We start from the raw sequence: 15897 nt of genomic DNA, 5'->3' as shown, positions 1-15897 counted from the left end.
TTGTCCACAGTTTGCTCATAATTAGCATTTATTTGACTTTAATACAAAATACAATTAAAAAGATAATTAAATTTTAAAAAATAACATTACATCTTCTCGTAAGTTAATTCATGGCCACATACAGTACATGTCTTTTTGTAAGTGTCTTCATCTATGTTTTCTTCTGGTCCATATTCATGTTCATGGATGCTAGCTGCTCTCTTCCACAAACTGCTCCTCACTGCACGACGGAGCTCTGATGAGAAAGTTAAGATTTTTTTTTTAAGAGTGTGAAGCGTTAGTGAATAAAACTCAAACCACCCACCTTTTGAGGCCTCCCCTTGACAATCTGCTTTCTGCCTGTCTGCCATAAATTTCTTCTTGCAATACTAGTTTGCAAGAACAAGTTTTGATTTGCCTTGCAGTCAACTTCGCCTTGTTCACATGGTTTTAAAGGACAGGAACTATAATGACAAAATCTCCCAGCAGGTTTTCCACCTGGAGTAAGCATGTGTTGCCTCATATATGCTGCCCTTCAAAGCTATCGAGAAGGGTTGGCTGGAATGAGGAGGAAAGCATGAAGTACCTCGTTGTTTTACATGACTAAGGAAAAGTACTTCTCATTCAGGTCACTGTATTCGTCCTAAATGACTCTGCATTCTCTCAGCTCTACGCCCAGCAGCAAGTTGCCTATCCAGCAGCTGCAGTGAAGTCAGCGCCCCGCGGTCGAGCCTGACATACTACTTTCTGGATGCTGCAAGTGGGTGGCAAGAATACCAAACAGCAGAGGGTAGTAACATTTCCAGCCAAGTCATTTAGGCTGCAAACGCCGTCATGTTAAGGCCTGTCCTTGCCCTGAACTCCATCGTCTCTGCCACCGTCTGCTGCAATCCCTCCTGTTTGCTCAGCCCTGTGTGCTGCCTCCTCCAGACACAGCCAGCGCAGCCAGCTCAAGCCCTTTGGCTCCGAGTGTGAGCCCCATGCAGGCAGCACCGTGCTGATGCCACGGCAAGCCTCAGCTCTTGCGAAGAAACAGACGTGCAGGCTCTTGGAACGACTGGCGTGTGTGTCTGTGCTGAAAGCCTTTTTTGTAGTTTTACCTACCCACTGAATGCTCTCCTAAATATTAATTTATTAGGAAAAATAAGGATGATAACCAGTAAAAATGTGAGCTGGAACATTGTGAACAGTGGGAAAAGGCGTTTTCTGCCCTCGTTTACAGTTATCCCACCGCACATGTATGATTTGTATGATTTTTGAATTATAATCCACTGACAAAAAAAATCCATATTTTCTTCAAGTCAGAAAGAGTAACAAAGACAATCCCAGGCACGTTGTGCCTCATACCAAAGAGTTTTAAAAACACTATAATGAACTCTTATACATCATTTCTGCCACTTGCAGCATTTCCACAGGACAAGAGGGTAATTCAGTTTGTGAGAGACCTCAGATCTCTAGTCCCACCCTCTGCTCAGAAGACTTAGCTAGCCATGAGGTCAGACTGGACTGCTCCAGGCTTACTCACAGGTCATGAAAAGCCTCCATTTTGTCACACTGAAAACTAACCACTTTGATCAGATACAGAAATAAACTCGCACAGTATTGGACCTTCCTTTAAGTATAGCGTTATGTAAGCCTAAGCGTTTACCTTTAACCTTCTTATCAAACTTCTTCTGTTTCATCTTCTCTCTGCTGTCACGGCGGAGTTCCTTCGCTTCTTGCAATGATTCTTCACTACCCCAGACTTCAAGAGAACGCTTGATTACCTACAGGATGGACATAAATGTGTTTCTTTTTCCCCTGAAACGATAAAAATAAACTATTCTAACTCACAGGCACAATTTCCCCCTATACATATGCAAACTAAGTCAAGCCTACCACCAGGAATCCTGTCTCTGCCTCCTATCTCTTCGCCTTTGAACTGCAAATGTGAACATTCCTTCCACACCAACGGATAGCTCAGGAGATTTGTTTTAGCACCAGCTAGATTAACTTACTTAAGTCAAACCCAGCTCTGAATGTGTGCATATTCAAGCAAAGCAGCAGCATTCCTGAGAAAAAGAGGGAACGGGAAATTACAGCCTTGTAAAATCGCTTCTTGCTGCTCTCGCTCTCAGGGCAGAGCTGCAGACCCGAGGCAGCGAGCCACAAAGGGCCACAGGCAGCAGCAGCTGCCCAACGCCTTTCAGGTCAGCACTGGAAGGCCATTAACTTTTATGACCCGTACTTGTGCAAACAGGGGTACCGAGATCTTGGTCCATAAATGTCTTTAAAAGGCCCTAAAACACGGACATTTTCATGAATTTGGACCATACCTCTCTACTTCGACCATCAAGAAAATTTACACAAGCCTAACTTAATATACCTAGCTTTATCAAAATGACTCAGCAATCAGAACTGAAGTGATAAATTTTGGTCATCAAAGTCGTACAAAGGTAAAAAGAGTGAAATACTCCAACAGTTTCTATACCTGCACTTTTAAATAAAGTTTCATGTCACCCCACCGAGGGTTGTGAGGGTTTTTCTTCACAATAAATCTGAGCACTGGTTCCCTCTTGTCTAAGTCACAGTCTTTAAGAAGATACTCTTCTTTTGCTTCTGTCCTTGTTATAAGCTTATGTTTATCTTCGGCATCTCTGGAAGACGTAAAACAATCATGAAAAAGCTACACGTGAAAACTACTTATCAGTTTCTAAGTCCCCACTGCATCTCCAAGCATTCCTGAAATACCAGCAGCCTTCATCCTCTCAATTTTTAATGTATGCAATTAATTTTGAATTCTAACAATCTAGCTAAACTCCAGTACAGGTTTACTGGAGTTAAGTTAGAAAACCCTCCAATTTGAGCGAATATAAGCTGTTACTTTGTTTCTCTAGAAGGGCTTTAATGTTTTTTCTTTTCTTACACTAGGAATAACTGAAACTTACGAGATTATTGAGTAGCTTTAGGCTGTTCACCTAACCCAGATGTAACTCAGAGGACAAAAGTACAAGCCTGACGCATGGTCAAGAGAAAAAGAATGTGTAACGTGAGACAGGTCAGATCACCTGAGACAGAATATACACACTCCATATGCTGCTAGATCCCAGAAAGAGATTAGCACACAGAACTCGTTTCTAAATGCAATTCAGCAAGCATAGAGAAACAGTAAAATGAAGACCTTAAAATGCTGCAGTTTCAACCAGACAGATGAAAAACTGTCTAACCGCAGCGGCATTCACCAATTAATGGAAAAAAATTTACAAAATCCTGACTTAAGGACAACTTAAACTGCTTCATCTGGAACAGTCTGCCAAGCAGGAAGTGCTAGCAACCGTCATCAAGGAAGTACTGCTGTAAATACAGCTTTACCAAATCTCAAAGTTCATAGTAAAGGCTATTGCACCACCGACTCCTTAAACATGCGGCTCCGAGAGCTACTAGTCCAAAGGGTAACCGCCTTCAAGTCCCCAGGCCCTCTCCTCCCGTGCCTTTTTCCATCCCCGAAGAGGCAGCACTTTGTCCCTGAAGACGATGAGCTGCCTGTGGCTTACGCAGGCACTCTGCCACTCCACGTGGTTACCTGGGAAGCTCTCCGAAAGAACTAGCAGCCATCTTTTTCCCTCCTCCATCCATTCACCCATTTGTTCCGACGCTCAGGGGGGCCGGCTGCCTCACTTTGTTTCACTGCCCCGGTGATCCCGGCGGCTTTCTGAGCATGCCCCCCGCCCAAAGAGAGAGCCGGGGGGCCGCCTCCCGCCCCAGGCTGCCCTCCTGCACCCCCTGCGAGCCTCCCGCGGGGGCTCTGCGCCCCGGCTGCCATGCTCCAGGCCCACCTCTGCTCACGGAAGCGCTAACTTCTGGTTACTAGAGTTGATTCACTGTGACAGCGAATTCTCTCCCAATACCTGCCCCATGTTATAAAGCAGACACTGCGTTACGTAGCCGAGCTACTCATTTAAACAGTGTCCTCCACCAGGCATGAATCTGCATGCTGACACTCACTAGCCACTCCCAGACATTGTGTTTCTAGAACATTACACGAATGTCTGCTGAGGTCCTGCATCCGAACACAGGCTCATGAGGTGACGCTGCCATTTTTCACTTTCATAATGGAAAATACAAAGGACATCAGTCAACTTCCTCTTACTTTTTCAGTAAGTCTAAAGTTACTGAGAAACCTCTCTGCTGACAGCCTTTTAATTAAAGGCTAATTAACTGAATTATAGCTAGCAATCTTTACATAAAATAAAGCTTCCCTCTCCTGATTATCTGTAATACCTGCAATTATCACAGGTTGCCCAATCAAAGTGCTGCATAAGGTAGGAATCCATGAATTCTTTGCCACAGTCTCCACAGATGAGATAGTCAAATTCTAGCACAGGTGCTAATGGAAAGAAAGATTTTTTTTTTAAAGGAACTACCACCACGTTAAACACAAACATATGGAATTGGTATCACAAAGCAACTTTACTAAAATTTACATTTGGTTTTATGCTATTCATTACAGGCTCATTTCATTCCTCTGTTAAAAGTTTTCCAGAAAAATACAGTAAAAATTCAGAACCATTATCATGCAGTCCCATCTTTGCCGATATGCTTCTGGTTTTTGCTGGAAGGTTCACCGTATTTAGTATCGGATTTCAACATTCAAGAGCACACATTTGTTTCGACTTAACAATCGCTAAGAGAAAGAAAATTCCCCCACATTTCCCCATGAGGTGCTTTATGTCCCCTCCTACCGCTTCCTCCCTTCCGGCCCTCAAAGCACGTCCTGATATGCAGGAGACATGCGGGCAGGAACAGGAGAAATCAGAGAAGGGGGTGTCGGCAGGGGAAGGTGGCTTGAGCAGGAAGCAGTACAGGAGCCGCACTGGCATTACAATCCAACTCAGCTCTGCTCCAGTTTTCTTCCTAGCTCGGCCACACCTGCCTCTCCCAAAAAGAGCTCAACGGAGGCCTGGGGCAGTTGGCAAGGCTCTTGCGCATTCCAGCTGGCAGAAATGGAGGTGGATGGCCAGAGAGCTGCTAGGAGTGGAATGGGGATGGAGCTCCACTACAATCCTCTCCCCAAGCCCTCTCAGCACTGCTCCAAGCCCAGGCTCATCCCAGTGCCGGCCATCACTCCTGGCCGCATCCTCGCCGGGTAGATCACCTCCAGCGTCATCGCCATCTGCTTAATGTTCCATGTGACACCCAGAAACACTGATTCAGGTAACCGCAGCTAGAAGGAACGCTCGTTTAAACAGTAACATCAAAATCCTAGCAGAAAATTAGTGTTTTTATACAGTTTTGCAAGCCGAAGTGCGGTAGCAGTGAAGAGCATTAAAAATACCTGAAATAGAAAATTAATTCTTGACATGCAACATCATACATTTTTAATAGTGTTTGCATTTATAGCAGATTGAATCTAGCAAAGCCGACATTTTATCCCAATTCAGTCTCGCTAGCGACAGCGGGGCGGTTCAGTACTTCGCATAGCCATGCTCTTACATCACGTTTCGTAATTTAAAGCAGTACTCCCGAACATAAAGGCATTTTATTAGGACAATGACGTTACGAATTATACAGCAAGAACGACTCCAGTGCAAAGGCATCCCAGATCTACTTTTTTAAAAAAAGAAAAAAGAAAAGCATAAGCCTCTCAAAAGCAGTAAAGGCTGCTAGCCGTTTATACCCTTAACGAAATCCGGTGGTGATTTCTAACAAAGAGATACACTGCACCAACGGCCCTGCAGTTGATTCAGAGCAGAACAAAGCAAGACAAAGACATTCCCAGAGAAGAAAGTGGATCTATTTTGGGATTCCTACTTCTCCATTTGCTTTTTGGAGAGAGAATATCACGAGGCAATATGTCGAAATCCTCCACCGAACGATCAGCAACTTGGCGTCAACGTTTTATAACGATAAAAGCTGACACTGCAGCAGCGCCCAGATCGCGGCATAAAGGCTATCAAAAAGCTCGAAATTCCCCCAAACCGACGAAACCGCGCGAATTTAGGCTTATATAGGTCTTACAAACCCGAAATCCCGAAAGAATTAATGGAAATACCGTTTACCGGGGGTTAGGAAAAAAGCCGCTAAGCCCAAGGGCACACGCGGCGTCCCACTTCCGCGGCTTAAAATTCTTCCTTTTTCATCGCGTCTCGCTCGCGAGCCGCTCGAATACCGATGGATGCAGACGCGCCAGAAATCGCGCTAATCCAGCGAGACGCGTTGGGGAAGAAAAGGGGAGGGGGGGGGGAGGGGTGTGGGGGGAAGAGGGTGGGAAATGGAGGGGAAAAAAAAAAACGGGAGAAAAAAAAAAGCTGCCGAACCCGCCCTGCTCGCTCAGCCCGACCCGGCTCAGTGTCGCCCCCGCGCCTTCCTGCCCGCCCCCGCCAGCTCCACGCACGCGGCGCCGCCTCCTCCTCCCGGCGCCCCGGCCACCTCTTTCCTGCGCCGCTCCCTCCAGCCATTACCGGGGGGACGCACGATCCTGGCGGCGCCGCCGTGCTCTTCCTCCTCCTCCTCCTCCTCCTCCTCCAGGAAGAAGCCCCCTCCCGTGTCCACGACCTTGGCGGGGGCCCGCACCCGCACGCCGCCTGCGGAAGACAAACGGGGAGGGAGGCGCCGCGTTACGCGCCCGCGCACCGGGGACGGACCCGCGCCGCCGCCGACGCCGTCGCCGCCAGGGGGCGAGCGCGGGCGCGCGCCCTCCCCCCGCGGCGCGAGGCGGGGGGCCCGCGGCGAGAGCGCGCGCGCGCTAAGGGCCCCCCCTCCCCCCCACACGTGTGGAAGCCGAGGGGGGAGGGGGGGAGAGGCGCGCGCGCCGCCGCTCCCCCCCCCACCTCACTAACGGCCGCGCGCGCGCTGCTCCCCCCCCCCCCCCCACCGCCCCCGCCGCCTCGCGCCCAACGGTTGGCGCCCCCCCCACCTCACGGCCCCCCCCCAACACCTCACGGCCCCCCTCTCCCTTCCTCACCTCACGCCCCCCCCCCCCCGGTCCCCGGAGCCCCGTCAGCCCCCCGATCCCGCCCCGCGGAGGCCGGGTCCCCGCCCGCCCGCTCTCCTCCGTCCGACCTGCGGCAGGGTAGGGCCGTGCCGCCAGCCGCGCCTGCCGCAGTGCCAGCGCCCGCTGCCGGTTCCGCTCCATCTTGGCCAGCACCGCCGCCGAGAGGGGCGGCCGCTCCTCGCCGGCCGCCACGCTCCGAGCCTGCCGAGCCCCCGCGGGGGCCTCGCCCGCCATGGCGGTGCGGGGATCGGCCGGGCTGCGCCGGGCGCGGAGCTCCCCCCGCTCCGTCAGCGGCGGGCTCGCCCTTCCCCTCGCCGAGCCGCCGCCGCACTGCGCCTGCGCACAGAGGGAGGCGGGGGAGGGGACCGGAGGGGCGAGGCCCCCCCTCCTTGCGCAGGCGCGCGGCGCGCGGCCCCGCCCACGCGGGCGCCCCCTCTCCCTCCCCCCCCCTCTCCGTCCCGCCGCCGCGCGGGGGGTGACGGGAAAAGGGAGGGGGAGGGGAGGGGATGGGGCAGGGAGGGGGGGGCCTCCCGGGGCGGGGGCTGCGGCCTGCGTGGCGCCGGACGGGGGGGGCCCGGCCCGAGGGGGGCTCCGTTGGGGGGGGGAGGGGAGGGGAGGGGGAGAGGCGAGGCGGGAAGCAGGCGGTGGGGGAGGGGAGCGCATGACCCTGCGATTTCCCCGCGCGCGCCTTTTCGAGCGCTTTCTGCACCAACCCCCCCCCACATACACCTCACGCCACCCCTCCCCTCCCCCCCTCCCCCCGGCCGGGCTTGAGCAATACTTTTTTTTTGGCTTTTTTTTTTTTTAAATAAATAATAAAATAAATAAAATAAATAAAGAATTAAATAAGAGCCGTACCCAGCTAATGACCCTTTTGTCCTCAGAGCACCACACGGGCCTCGCCCCGCTCCCAAGATGGAGGGCGGCGCTGCCCCGGCCCGGCCGTGACGGGGCGGGAGGCCCCCGGCGCCGCCAGGCCTCAGCCCACCCCCTCCCCACGCGCACCGGGCCTTTTCTTTCCTTAAAATAAGAAAGGAACCCGAAAGCCCCCACGTTGTCTCATAAAAAAAGCCATTTTTCTCCCCCCCAAAACCCCCACCACGCTCCATTTTTCTCCCCCACCACGTTCCTAGAACCACCACCCCACCACACTTTTCCTAAAAAAAAAATAACAAAAAAACCCACGCTTTCTGTCCTGATATCCTCCCCCCTCACACTTTCTCTCCTCAAAAAAAAAAAAAAAAAAGATACTTTATTACCGCGGCCGCCTGCAGCCCGGGTGACCTACACCGGTCACGGGAATCGGTACCTCATTTTTTTCCTTTTTTTCAGCAAAAAGCCGGCCGCTGGCTTCCCGTGGCTGTGCGTGGCCCACAAGCGAAAGGAAAAGGAGAATGGACGGAGCCCGCAGCCCTGGTTATTGATGAGATACCCGTAAATGGCTTTGTCATGCAAATGTGGCCGTAAGCCACTTTCGTATAATGCCAGCTTAATAGCCAGCAGCCAGCGGCCCCGGCGGCTGCACGGTGCCTGCCCTGTCCTTGAGGAGACGGAAATGAAGACATCAGCACAGATCTTTGCTCCCTGGCTCCGGACCGAGTCGCTATGACCTTACAGCACAGCAGCAGCCCTTCCTCCCCAACCCCCGAGGGGTTTCTGCCCCTCCAAACCGACCCAAATCCCCCCGCCAGCCCTTCCCCGCTGCCCCCCCGCCGCCCCTCCGTGCCGGCCCTAGCTCTCCACGATAATTACCTGCATAGACTGTGCCTCTGCTGTGTCAAAAAATACTTGGTGCTTTCTAGCCCGTCACGTGGGCTTGGTTTTACTTTCGACATCAGCCAGCAGAGTGTGCTGCAAACGTTGTGAAAAGAACGTCCTGCTTCTGGGAAATAATATATATATTTATATTTAAACGCAGACGAAGACATTTTAAGCGGCTCAGTTGTTCGCGTGAGTGGCAGGTAGTTTCTCCCGTCGATTGAAATACTTTCCTTGCCACAGATCACAGATCCGGGAACCTTCCCCTTGAAGATTTATAACCGAGCCGTGATCAACCCTCCGCTCCCACCAAGACTGCCTTTCGGGTTCCGTACAAAGTTGGAGAAGTGCCGCAATGCACATGTCCAGATGCGCCTCACAGCCACACAGGCGGGTCTGGAACAGGAGGTATTTAACAGATGAAAGTACAAGTCACAGTCCCGGCCTGCAGGAAGCAGCCTAAGAAATGGTGTGGCACGAGCATACACTCCTCCAGCCTCATTGCTCTCTCCTTTGGACTTTGCTAGAGACAGACGTACAAAGATACTGACTAACACATTACAAGCAATTGACATAAAAGTAGTTTGAAGCCAGGTGTTTACTAGGTGACTTGGAAATCGAACTGTTTGCTTGGAAAACAAACGTGTGTTTGGATTCCTTTGATTTTTCCCCCTTGTTCTATAGGAGTAGAAATTTAGGGAGAAGTTAACTTTTGAGTTGTGCCTGAGGATTAGCAAATAATTCTATGTGAGTCGCAAATCAAAACTGCATTGAAACGTGAAGTTTGGGGCAGTGCAAAAAAGGGCTTTGAGGGTAGAAGGATATTATGCAACCAATTCAGAATTAGGATTAAAAGGAAAATAGAACATATAAACAAAAGCAAATTCAGAGGCAAGGCACTTAAGCAAAGTAAGCCATGGGCCACAACGACTCGTGCAATTCAGCTAGTGCTTGATTAAGGGAAACTGTTTTAGAAGCATATGCTACATTTTTTTTTCTTAGTTTTTTTTTTTTTTCTTTTTCTCAGGGTCAGTCTGGCTAGGCAATCAGAACAGACTATTCTCCCCAACTCTGCTTCCTACCAGAATGAATCAAATGCAATGCTTCTAATTTTCCTGGCTGGGAAAAGGCAATAGAACAGATAGTTACGCATTTGCAAGGGTTTATAGACTATCTTGTATGCACTCTTTTAGTCATGTGTTAATACTCATGATATTAAACATGCATAGCTTAATGGGTGCACAGGATTTAATCATAATTATAACTGTGTTTTAGAGAGTTTTTCAGGTGCTGTATGCCAAGCAATTCTTGGTATTGCTTGGCCGCTGGTAGCCAACAGCAGCCATCATTAATCAGCAAGTGCAGACATGCATTAATTCATACCCATGGTAAATAGCATCAGTGAGTAGCTGAGTGTGGGGAGGCAGCAAACCGGTGGCTTGACAGCTCATCATTCCCTTGGAGAAAAGGGTAAGGAGCAAGATAGGAATGTCTGCAGACAATACAAAGCTTTTTTAAGTTAGCAAGAATAAGGGTCATCTGTAAAGAATTGTGGGTGGCTAGGCAGCAAGAAAAGATTAAACTCAGGGTTGATGAATGTAACATGATGCGTTTGGGGAAGCCTAGTCCTAATTTTACATAAATGATGGTGATATCTGAATTGGTTGCAGCCATAATTGTATCTATATATGTATAATTTTTTAATATATAATTATATTTATGCCACTCCACAAATCCATGATTAACTTGCACCATGAGCACCGTGTCCAGTTGTATTTCCTGCTTTTAAGGAAGGATAAACTGGAAATGGGGAAGGACAATATGGGTGCTAAACTATTTGGCATTGCCTCCCTTGAAAGAAAACAATCGAGTAGGCTTGTCCTCTTCACCCAGAAAAGAAATTACCTGGAAAGGACAAGCCTGAGGCCTACCACATCCTAGGTGATTATGAGAGGATGGACGGCAATTGACTTTTGGAGTACACACCATCAGATTTGTGGTGGTAGGCTCTAAACAAATGAGAGGAGGTCGTTCTTCCTGCAGAGCCTCTCTGAATGATGCACTGTACAGAAGGTGTTTCTCTGGCGCCTGGGGCAGATGGGCCAAGTATTTGGAAGAGGACTGTGCTTATCATAGTGAATGAACACCCCCTCAGGCTCCGGAAATCCCCTGAGCTGAAAATAGTTGGAGGCTGTGGGAGTGTTGCAGAGGAGGTATCATGTATTTGCCTCATTTCTCCTCTTCCCTCAGTGTTTGCCCATGCCCAGTGGTGGAAATGGGACTGACGGATTTATTATCCAAGACAGCAAGCCTCTTCCTTATATTCATGGAGAATCATGTGGTAACTGATATTTAAATACCTGGGACCACGTAGTAGCAAATAAGCCTGTTTACTGGGATCTTTCAAACCAGATTCAGCGTTCATCTTTGCTGGGAATCACTTGCAGAGCAGCTGCTGTGCTGTATATTTACATTTTGCCTCACAATATACTTATTTCTCTGTGTCCACAAAGTCGTAATAGCAATCTGCATTCAGCTACATACCTACAACAGAACTTTTTTTGTTCTCTTTCAGTAAAATTATTTGTTCCCTGAGAAACAGATCTAACAACGTCTTATTTTCAATGGGTTTGTCTTTCGAAGGGAGTGGTGCTGCAGAAAAAATCACATTTCAGCTCTCTCCCCTCTCTCTCTGATGGTTCAGGTGGTAGCATGAATTTTAGCCGCATTTGAGTTGTGTAGTCAGCAGCTGACCAGCCAATACACACAGTCTGATTAAATGGTTGGCTGCTGCCTCCTAGCATGACTAAGGGATTGGATTTTGCCCAATGATTTCAAGCGTTTTTATGGGAGAGAACTTCTTGCCTCCTTGGGGATGTAAGGCAAAAAATACCATGCCCTCTGAGATTATATTTCCATCAGCTTTCTAATTTGCTACACCTTTTTCTTACATTACCTTAAATAAATAGAAGGCAAAGCATTCCTAACGTTTTGGTGAAAGAGAAGCGTGTGACGTAGGAAAAATGAAGGGAGCTTGTTAAAACCAGAGAGTGCACCTGCTTGGATTTGTACGTTCTCTTTCTGAATTCACCCATGCCATAGCTCAGAGATAGGCAGTGAGTCATCCTGTTGGACAGAATGGGACATGCAGAGTAAATTAAGTTTGTCATCCCTCTGTGAGATTTTCTCATTTGTTCACTAGCTGTAGGAGGGGATTTTCATAGTAATGTGACCTGTCTTCATGCTCCATTTATCATCTCCCAATTGATGTATATAATCTTGATTGAGCAGGTAGATAATGGAGGAAGCACGTAAAGTGTTGAATGCTTGAGCAACAGATCTGAAAAGAACAGGTAGGCAAGAACTGAAATGCAAACGTTTAAAGGCGAAAACTGGCATTCTTCCCTGACAGGAGACCTTAATGCAAGTTTGTTATTATTTTCTTGTTACAGAATATGACGGAATGTGAAATTACAAATTACATCTCTTTTATTTGCTAGCATTTTTCATGACTTTTCTGTTTTATTACTTTTCTTGAGTAGGACTTTAATATGTTTGCTTTTAATAGCGAAGAAGATAACCAGAAAACACTGGTTTCACATCCACGAACAGGAAAGTGTCAAGGCATGATGAAAAAATGTTGCTTGCTTTTTATAGTTCCAGAGATCACCACAGAGCTGACTACACACTTCTGTTGTTGGCTGGCAGTCCAGAAAGAGAAATCCTCTTCCACTACTTTACCAGAAAAACCCATCTTCCATCCGTATAAAGAATGGGAAAATACGGCAAAACAACAAACGTGTTCTGGAACTGCAGCACAGCAGCCGTTGATTTGATAATAACTTCAGTACAAACAATAGCGAAAACGGTAGAACGATATATATATATGTTTCTGAAACTAGGGTACTGGGAGGTTTTTCTGGACCCCAGATCTTGACGCAGCACTCCAAGTGGGCCCTCACAAGGGTGGAGCAGAGGGGGACAGTCATCTCCCTCACTCTGGGGGTCACTCTTCTGTTGATGCAGCCCAGGATGCAGTTGGCCTTCTGGGTTGCAAGCGCACCCTGCTGGCTCAGGTCGAGCTTTCCGTCCACCAGAACGCCCAAGTCTCTCCTCAGAGCTGCTCCCAGTGAGTTCTCCCACTCTGCGCTCATGTCTGGGATTACCCTGACCCAGGTGCAGCACCTTGCACTTGGACTTGCTGAACCTCACTAGGTTCAAATGGGCCCACTCCTCAAGCTTGTCCACGTCCCTTAGGGTGGCATCCCTTCCTTCTCTTGTATTGACTGCACCGCTCAGCTTGGCGTCATCTGCAAACTTGCTGAGGGTGCACTCAATCCCACTGTCGTTGATAAAGATATTAACCGGTAATGGTCCCAGGACAGACCTTTGAGGGACAACACTTGTCACCGGCTGCTACCTGGACATAGAGCCATTGACACCAACTGTCTGGGTGCGGCCTTCAAGCCAAAGACTTGTCTCAACTGTCATGAATTCAAACTCTTCAATTTGTTGTATAGTATTATTCTTTTTTAAATTCCCGTCACCCTCCCTCCCTCCCTCCCCCCCCCCCCAATGCAGAGGGCTTGCAATGGGTAGGGACACTCACATATCACGTAAAAGAGATGTGTGAACTGGTAGATTTATTTCCCTCTCAATATTCTTTTTTTTTTTTTTTTTGTCAGTTATTTTATGCATTCAAGAACCTTTTCCATAGCAACATAGAAACTTTGCCTAATGCTTTAATTACTTCTTTCTTTCTATTAAGAGCAGCTCAGGCATTTCTGAGACAGAAAATCAATACATCATCAATTATACTAATCTCAGGGACATGAGATCTAGCTGTATTGATGATGAAACGCTGCGCATTCTGGAATAAAGTGTAGACTTCTGGCCTTCCTGAAGCATTTAAGGAGATTCACAATGTAAGCATTCATAAAGAAACTTCAGATTTCTGCTGCATATAATTCAAAGTATTACGCTCTTTTTAAAAATATTACTATAAAGAGAATCCTTTTGTGACTGCTTCCAAGTCAGCTTCAGTTGTTCCTGTCTGCAGAGTAGCTGGAAGAGAAAATGATGAAACAGCTGATGAAATCTGCTATAGCAAGAAAATCACATCCCAGTTTCCAGGATTCAAGCAAGAGGCAACTCTTCCAGCACTTGCAAATCTCTGCAAAACGTTTTGGTGCTGTCGTCCACGGGTTTGATCAGATAACATTCCCTAAAATTTGGTTTCCTACTATTAGCAACTAATGTGATGATTTCTTCCCACATGTGCCTCCAGGCCTTTGTTCTGCTCTTCAGGATGGACACTACCGGGAACTGTGTCCACTTCAGTGTGCTGGAGGACGGGAGGAAAAGGAGAATATGGAGTTGATCTTAGTAACTGGCCCGTGTATTTTAGGTAACATGTAACATTTATTTTGGGCTCACAACAACCTGGTTGTGGGAGAAATATGGAGCCAACATATGGCTTAAGACTCCTAGGAATGCAGGGCTATCTAGCAGGAGGTGCTTCGGAGATACTACATCATTCACAACGTTTGAATCTTGAATGTAATCTGAAAGTAAGCTCTGAGCATGACCAGAAAATAACTCCTGACCAGGGTCTCAACATGCTACTTGGATTTCTTGAATTAGTTGATTTTTTCTTAGCTCTGTTTTGTTTCCTTAGGGGAAAATTTGGTTTTGCTTGTCCAGAAAGAATAACACTGACCGTAGCAATTTAGCATGCAGCATGAATAGATTTATCTCTTGGAACAGAAAAGTGGATTCCAAGGGCTTCAATCACCCTTAAAAGCCCTGGGTTAAACTGAAACCATTCATGAAAGAAGGAAAATTGAAAGAGTTCTTGATGCTCTGAGCTCGTTTCTTACATGTTTGAGAAATGTACTGCATTCCTGTGTTACTTCCCCTTCATTCAAACATTTCTTGCTGATGTGTTCAAATCAAAGCCTTGCATAGCAGCAGGTCCTTCCATTTATATCTCAGACCGGTTTATTCTCAGAATTGGTTTTCTTTGCTGAAGAGGTACACCAAGCTCTGCAATTTGCCAGAACCTCTTTCCCGAAGATTGTGGTATGTCCGATTTTTGCCTGGAGCTCGGGGAGTAATTTGGAGTGGGGGTGGGGAGTGGGGGTGGGGAGTGGGGGTGGAATTTTGTCTCTTCCTGGCCAGATTTGGGGTCTAGTGAAAGCACGCTGCACTTTTGTTGCAGGAGACTACAGTTCCTTGGTTTTTTGCCTCAGCCGGAGTTTTAATTACATCAGGGGTCAAAGGCTCCCTGTTTTCAGCGGTCTTTTGAATGCGGAGGCAATGGAATGATTCGCCTCTGAGCGAAGGCATTCACACTTCCCTCCACATCTGGCTATGCCCTGGTGAAGACCCGTCACACACCGCTGCCCACCATTGTAGCCGATTCACCACCACTGCAGACCCATGCTGGGAGGAATGTGATGCTTTTCGTGAGCCTGGGTGTGCTCTGCCTCTCTCACATGGCTGGTGATAAGCCTTTCTGTAGCACTCAATCAGCCTGGATTTTGGTCTGTCAAAGTTTGTATCCAGTTAACAAAAAAATCACTTTTTTTTTTTCCCCCTGTTTCTGTTTGTTTTGTTTTTGAGATTTTCAAGAGGTTCTGAACTTTGCACTTTTTTTCTAGGTTGCATTTGAGGTATTTATGAGTTCCTACTCATTTTTTTTTTTTTTTTTTTTACAGCTTTTACGAGATGGCGAAGTCCTGGCAACATCCCATGGATTAATTAGCCTCTTCCTTGGTGTCAACCAGAGTCTGAAAGTGCCTGTACAAATTGCCTTAAACATCCGTGGACTTGGACTCATTATCTGCATTACCCACTCCATCTATTCTCTGAGCACTGCTATTTCTGATCGTATATTAAACAGCATGCAATGCTGTATCTCTGTTTTATTTTTCCTGGGTCTGTCCCTCCTATTGTCAATGGGAGCCATCTTCTGGAGCATCTTAGTGCAGGGAGTTACAACCTCAGTTTCTGCCCTGATGCTCTGATAACTTAAATACTTTTTTTTTCTTTTTTCTTTCACTCATTTTATTAATTCATGTGGTACCGTGAAACTTGCTTTCTTACCTCTTCTTACCATTCCCAAAGTGGTTGCTCAGAATTGAACACTGCAGCAAACATAAAATACACATGCATAAAATACATTC

The 15897-nt window shown here is 47.7% G+C and overlaps 1 protein-coding gene and 1 long non-coding RNA gene across 6 annotated transcripts; one reads left to right on the top strand and one right to left on the bottom strand.

The window, feature by feature from the left end:
- XPA (XPA, DNA damage recognition and repair factor) lies at nt 1–8925 on the bottom strand. 5 transcript variants are annotated; one of them, XM_066988397.1, is made up of 6 exons: nt 8705–8925; nt 8262–8365; nt 6420–6542; nt 2450–2615; nt 1628–1745; nt 1–235 (listed from the first exon to the last, which is right to left on the bottom strand). In XM_066988397.1, exons 1-6 carry the CDS (start codon nt 8708–8710, stop codon nt 87–89), a joined length of 666 nt encoding a protein of 221 aa, XP_066844498.1. In that variant the 5' UTR covers nt 8711–8925; the 3' UTR covers nt 1–86. The 5 variants fall into 5 exon arrangements, 2 of the variants coding, with proteins under 2 accessions (XP_066844498.1, XP_066844497.1); XM_066988396.1 differs by lacking the exons at nt 8262–8365; nt 8705–8925 and adding exons at nt 4240–4345; nt 7021–7440; XR_010827777.1 differs by lacking the exons at nt 1–235; nt 8262–8365; nt 8705–8925 and adding exons at nt 1858–2030; nt 4240–4345; nt 7021–7710.
- A 4431-nt stretch (nt 8926–13356) lies between these two features.
- LOC136789068 (uncharacterized) lies at nt 13357–15628 on the top strand. Its single transcript, XR_010827828.1, has 2 exons — nt 13357–14791; nt 15430–15628. It is a non-coding gene; the product is annotated as an uncharacterized lncRNA (long non-coding RNA).
- Nucleotides 15629–15897: the final 269 nt, after the last annotated feature.

The sequence above is a fragment of the Anser cygnoides genome, chromosome Z, assembly GCF_040182565.1.
Source record: "Anser cygnoides isolate HZ-2024a breed goose chromosome Z, Taihu_goose_T2T_genome, whole genome shotgun sequence".
In the NCBI taxonomy this organism is placed as follows: Eukaryota; Metazoa; Chordata; class Aves; order Anseriformes; family Anatidae; genus Anser; species Anser cygnoides.
This window is presented reverse-complemented; position numbering and strand designations above follow the sequence as displayed.

Excerpts from the sequence above, each read along its gene's own strand:
- XPA (XM_066988396.1), bottom strand. The coding sequence starts at position 7,186 with ATGGCGGGCGAGGCCCCCGCGGGGGCTCGGCAGGCTCGGAGCGTGGCG. Across the intron at positions 6,543-7,020 it reads ACGGCCCTACCCTGCCGCAG|GCGGCGTGCGGGTGCGGGCC; the intron begins GTCGGACGGAGG and ends TGTCTTCCGCAG. Across the intron at positions 1,746-2,449 it reads AACTTTATTTAAAAGTGCAG|GTAATCAAGCGTTCTCTTGA; the intron begins GTATAGAAACTG and ends TCCATCCTGTAG.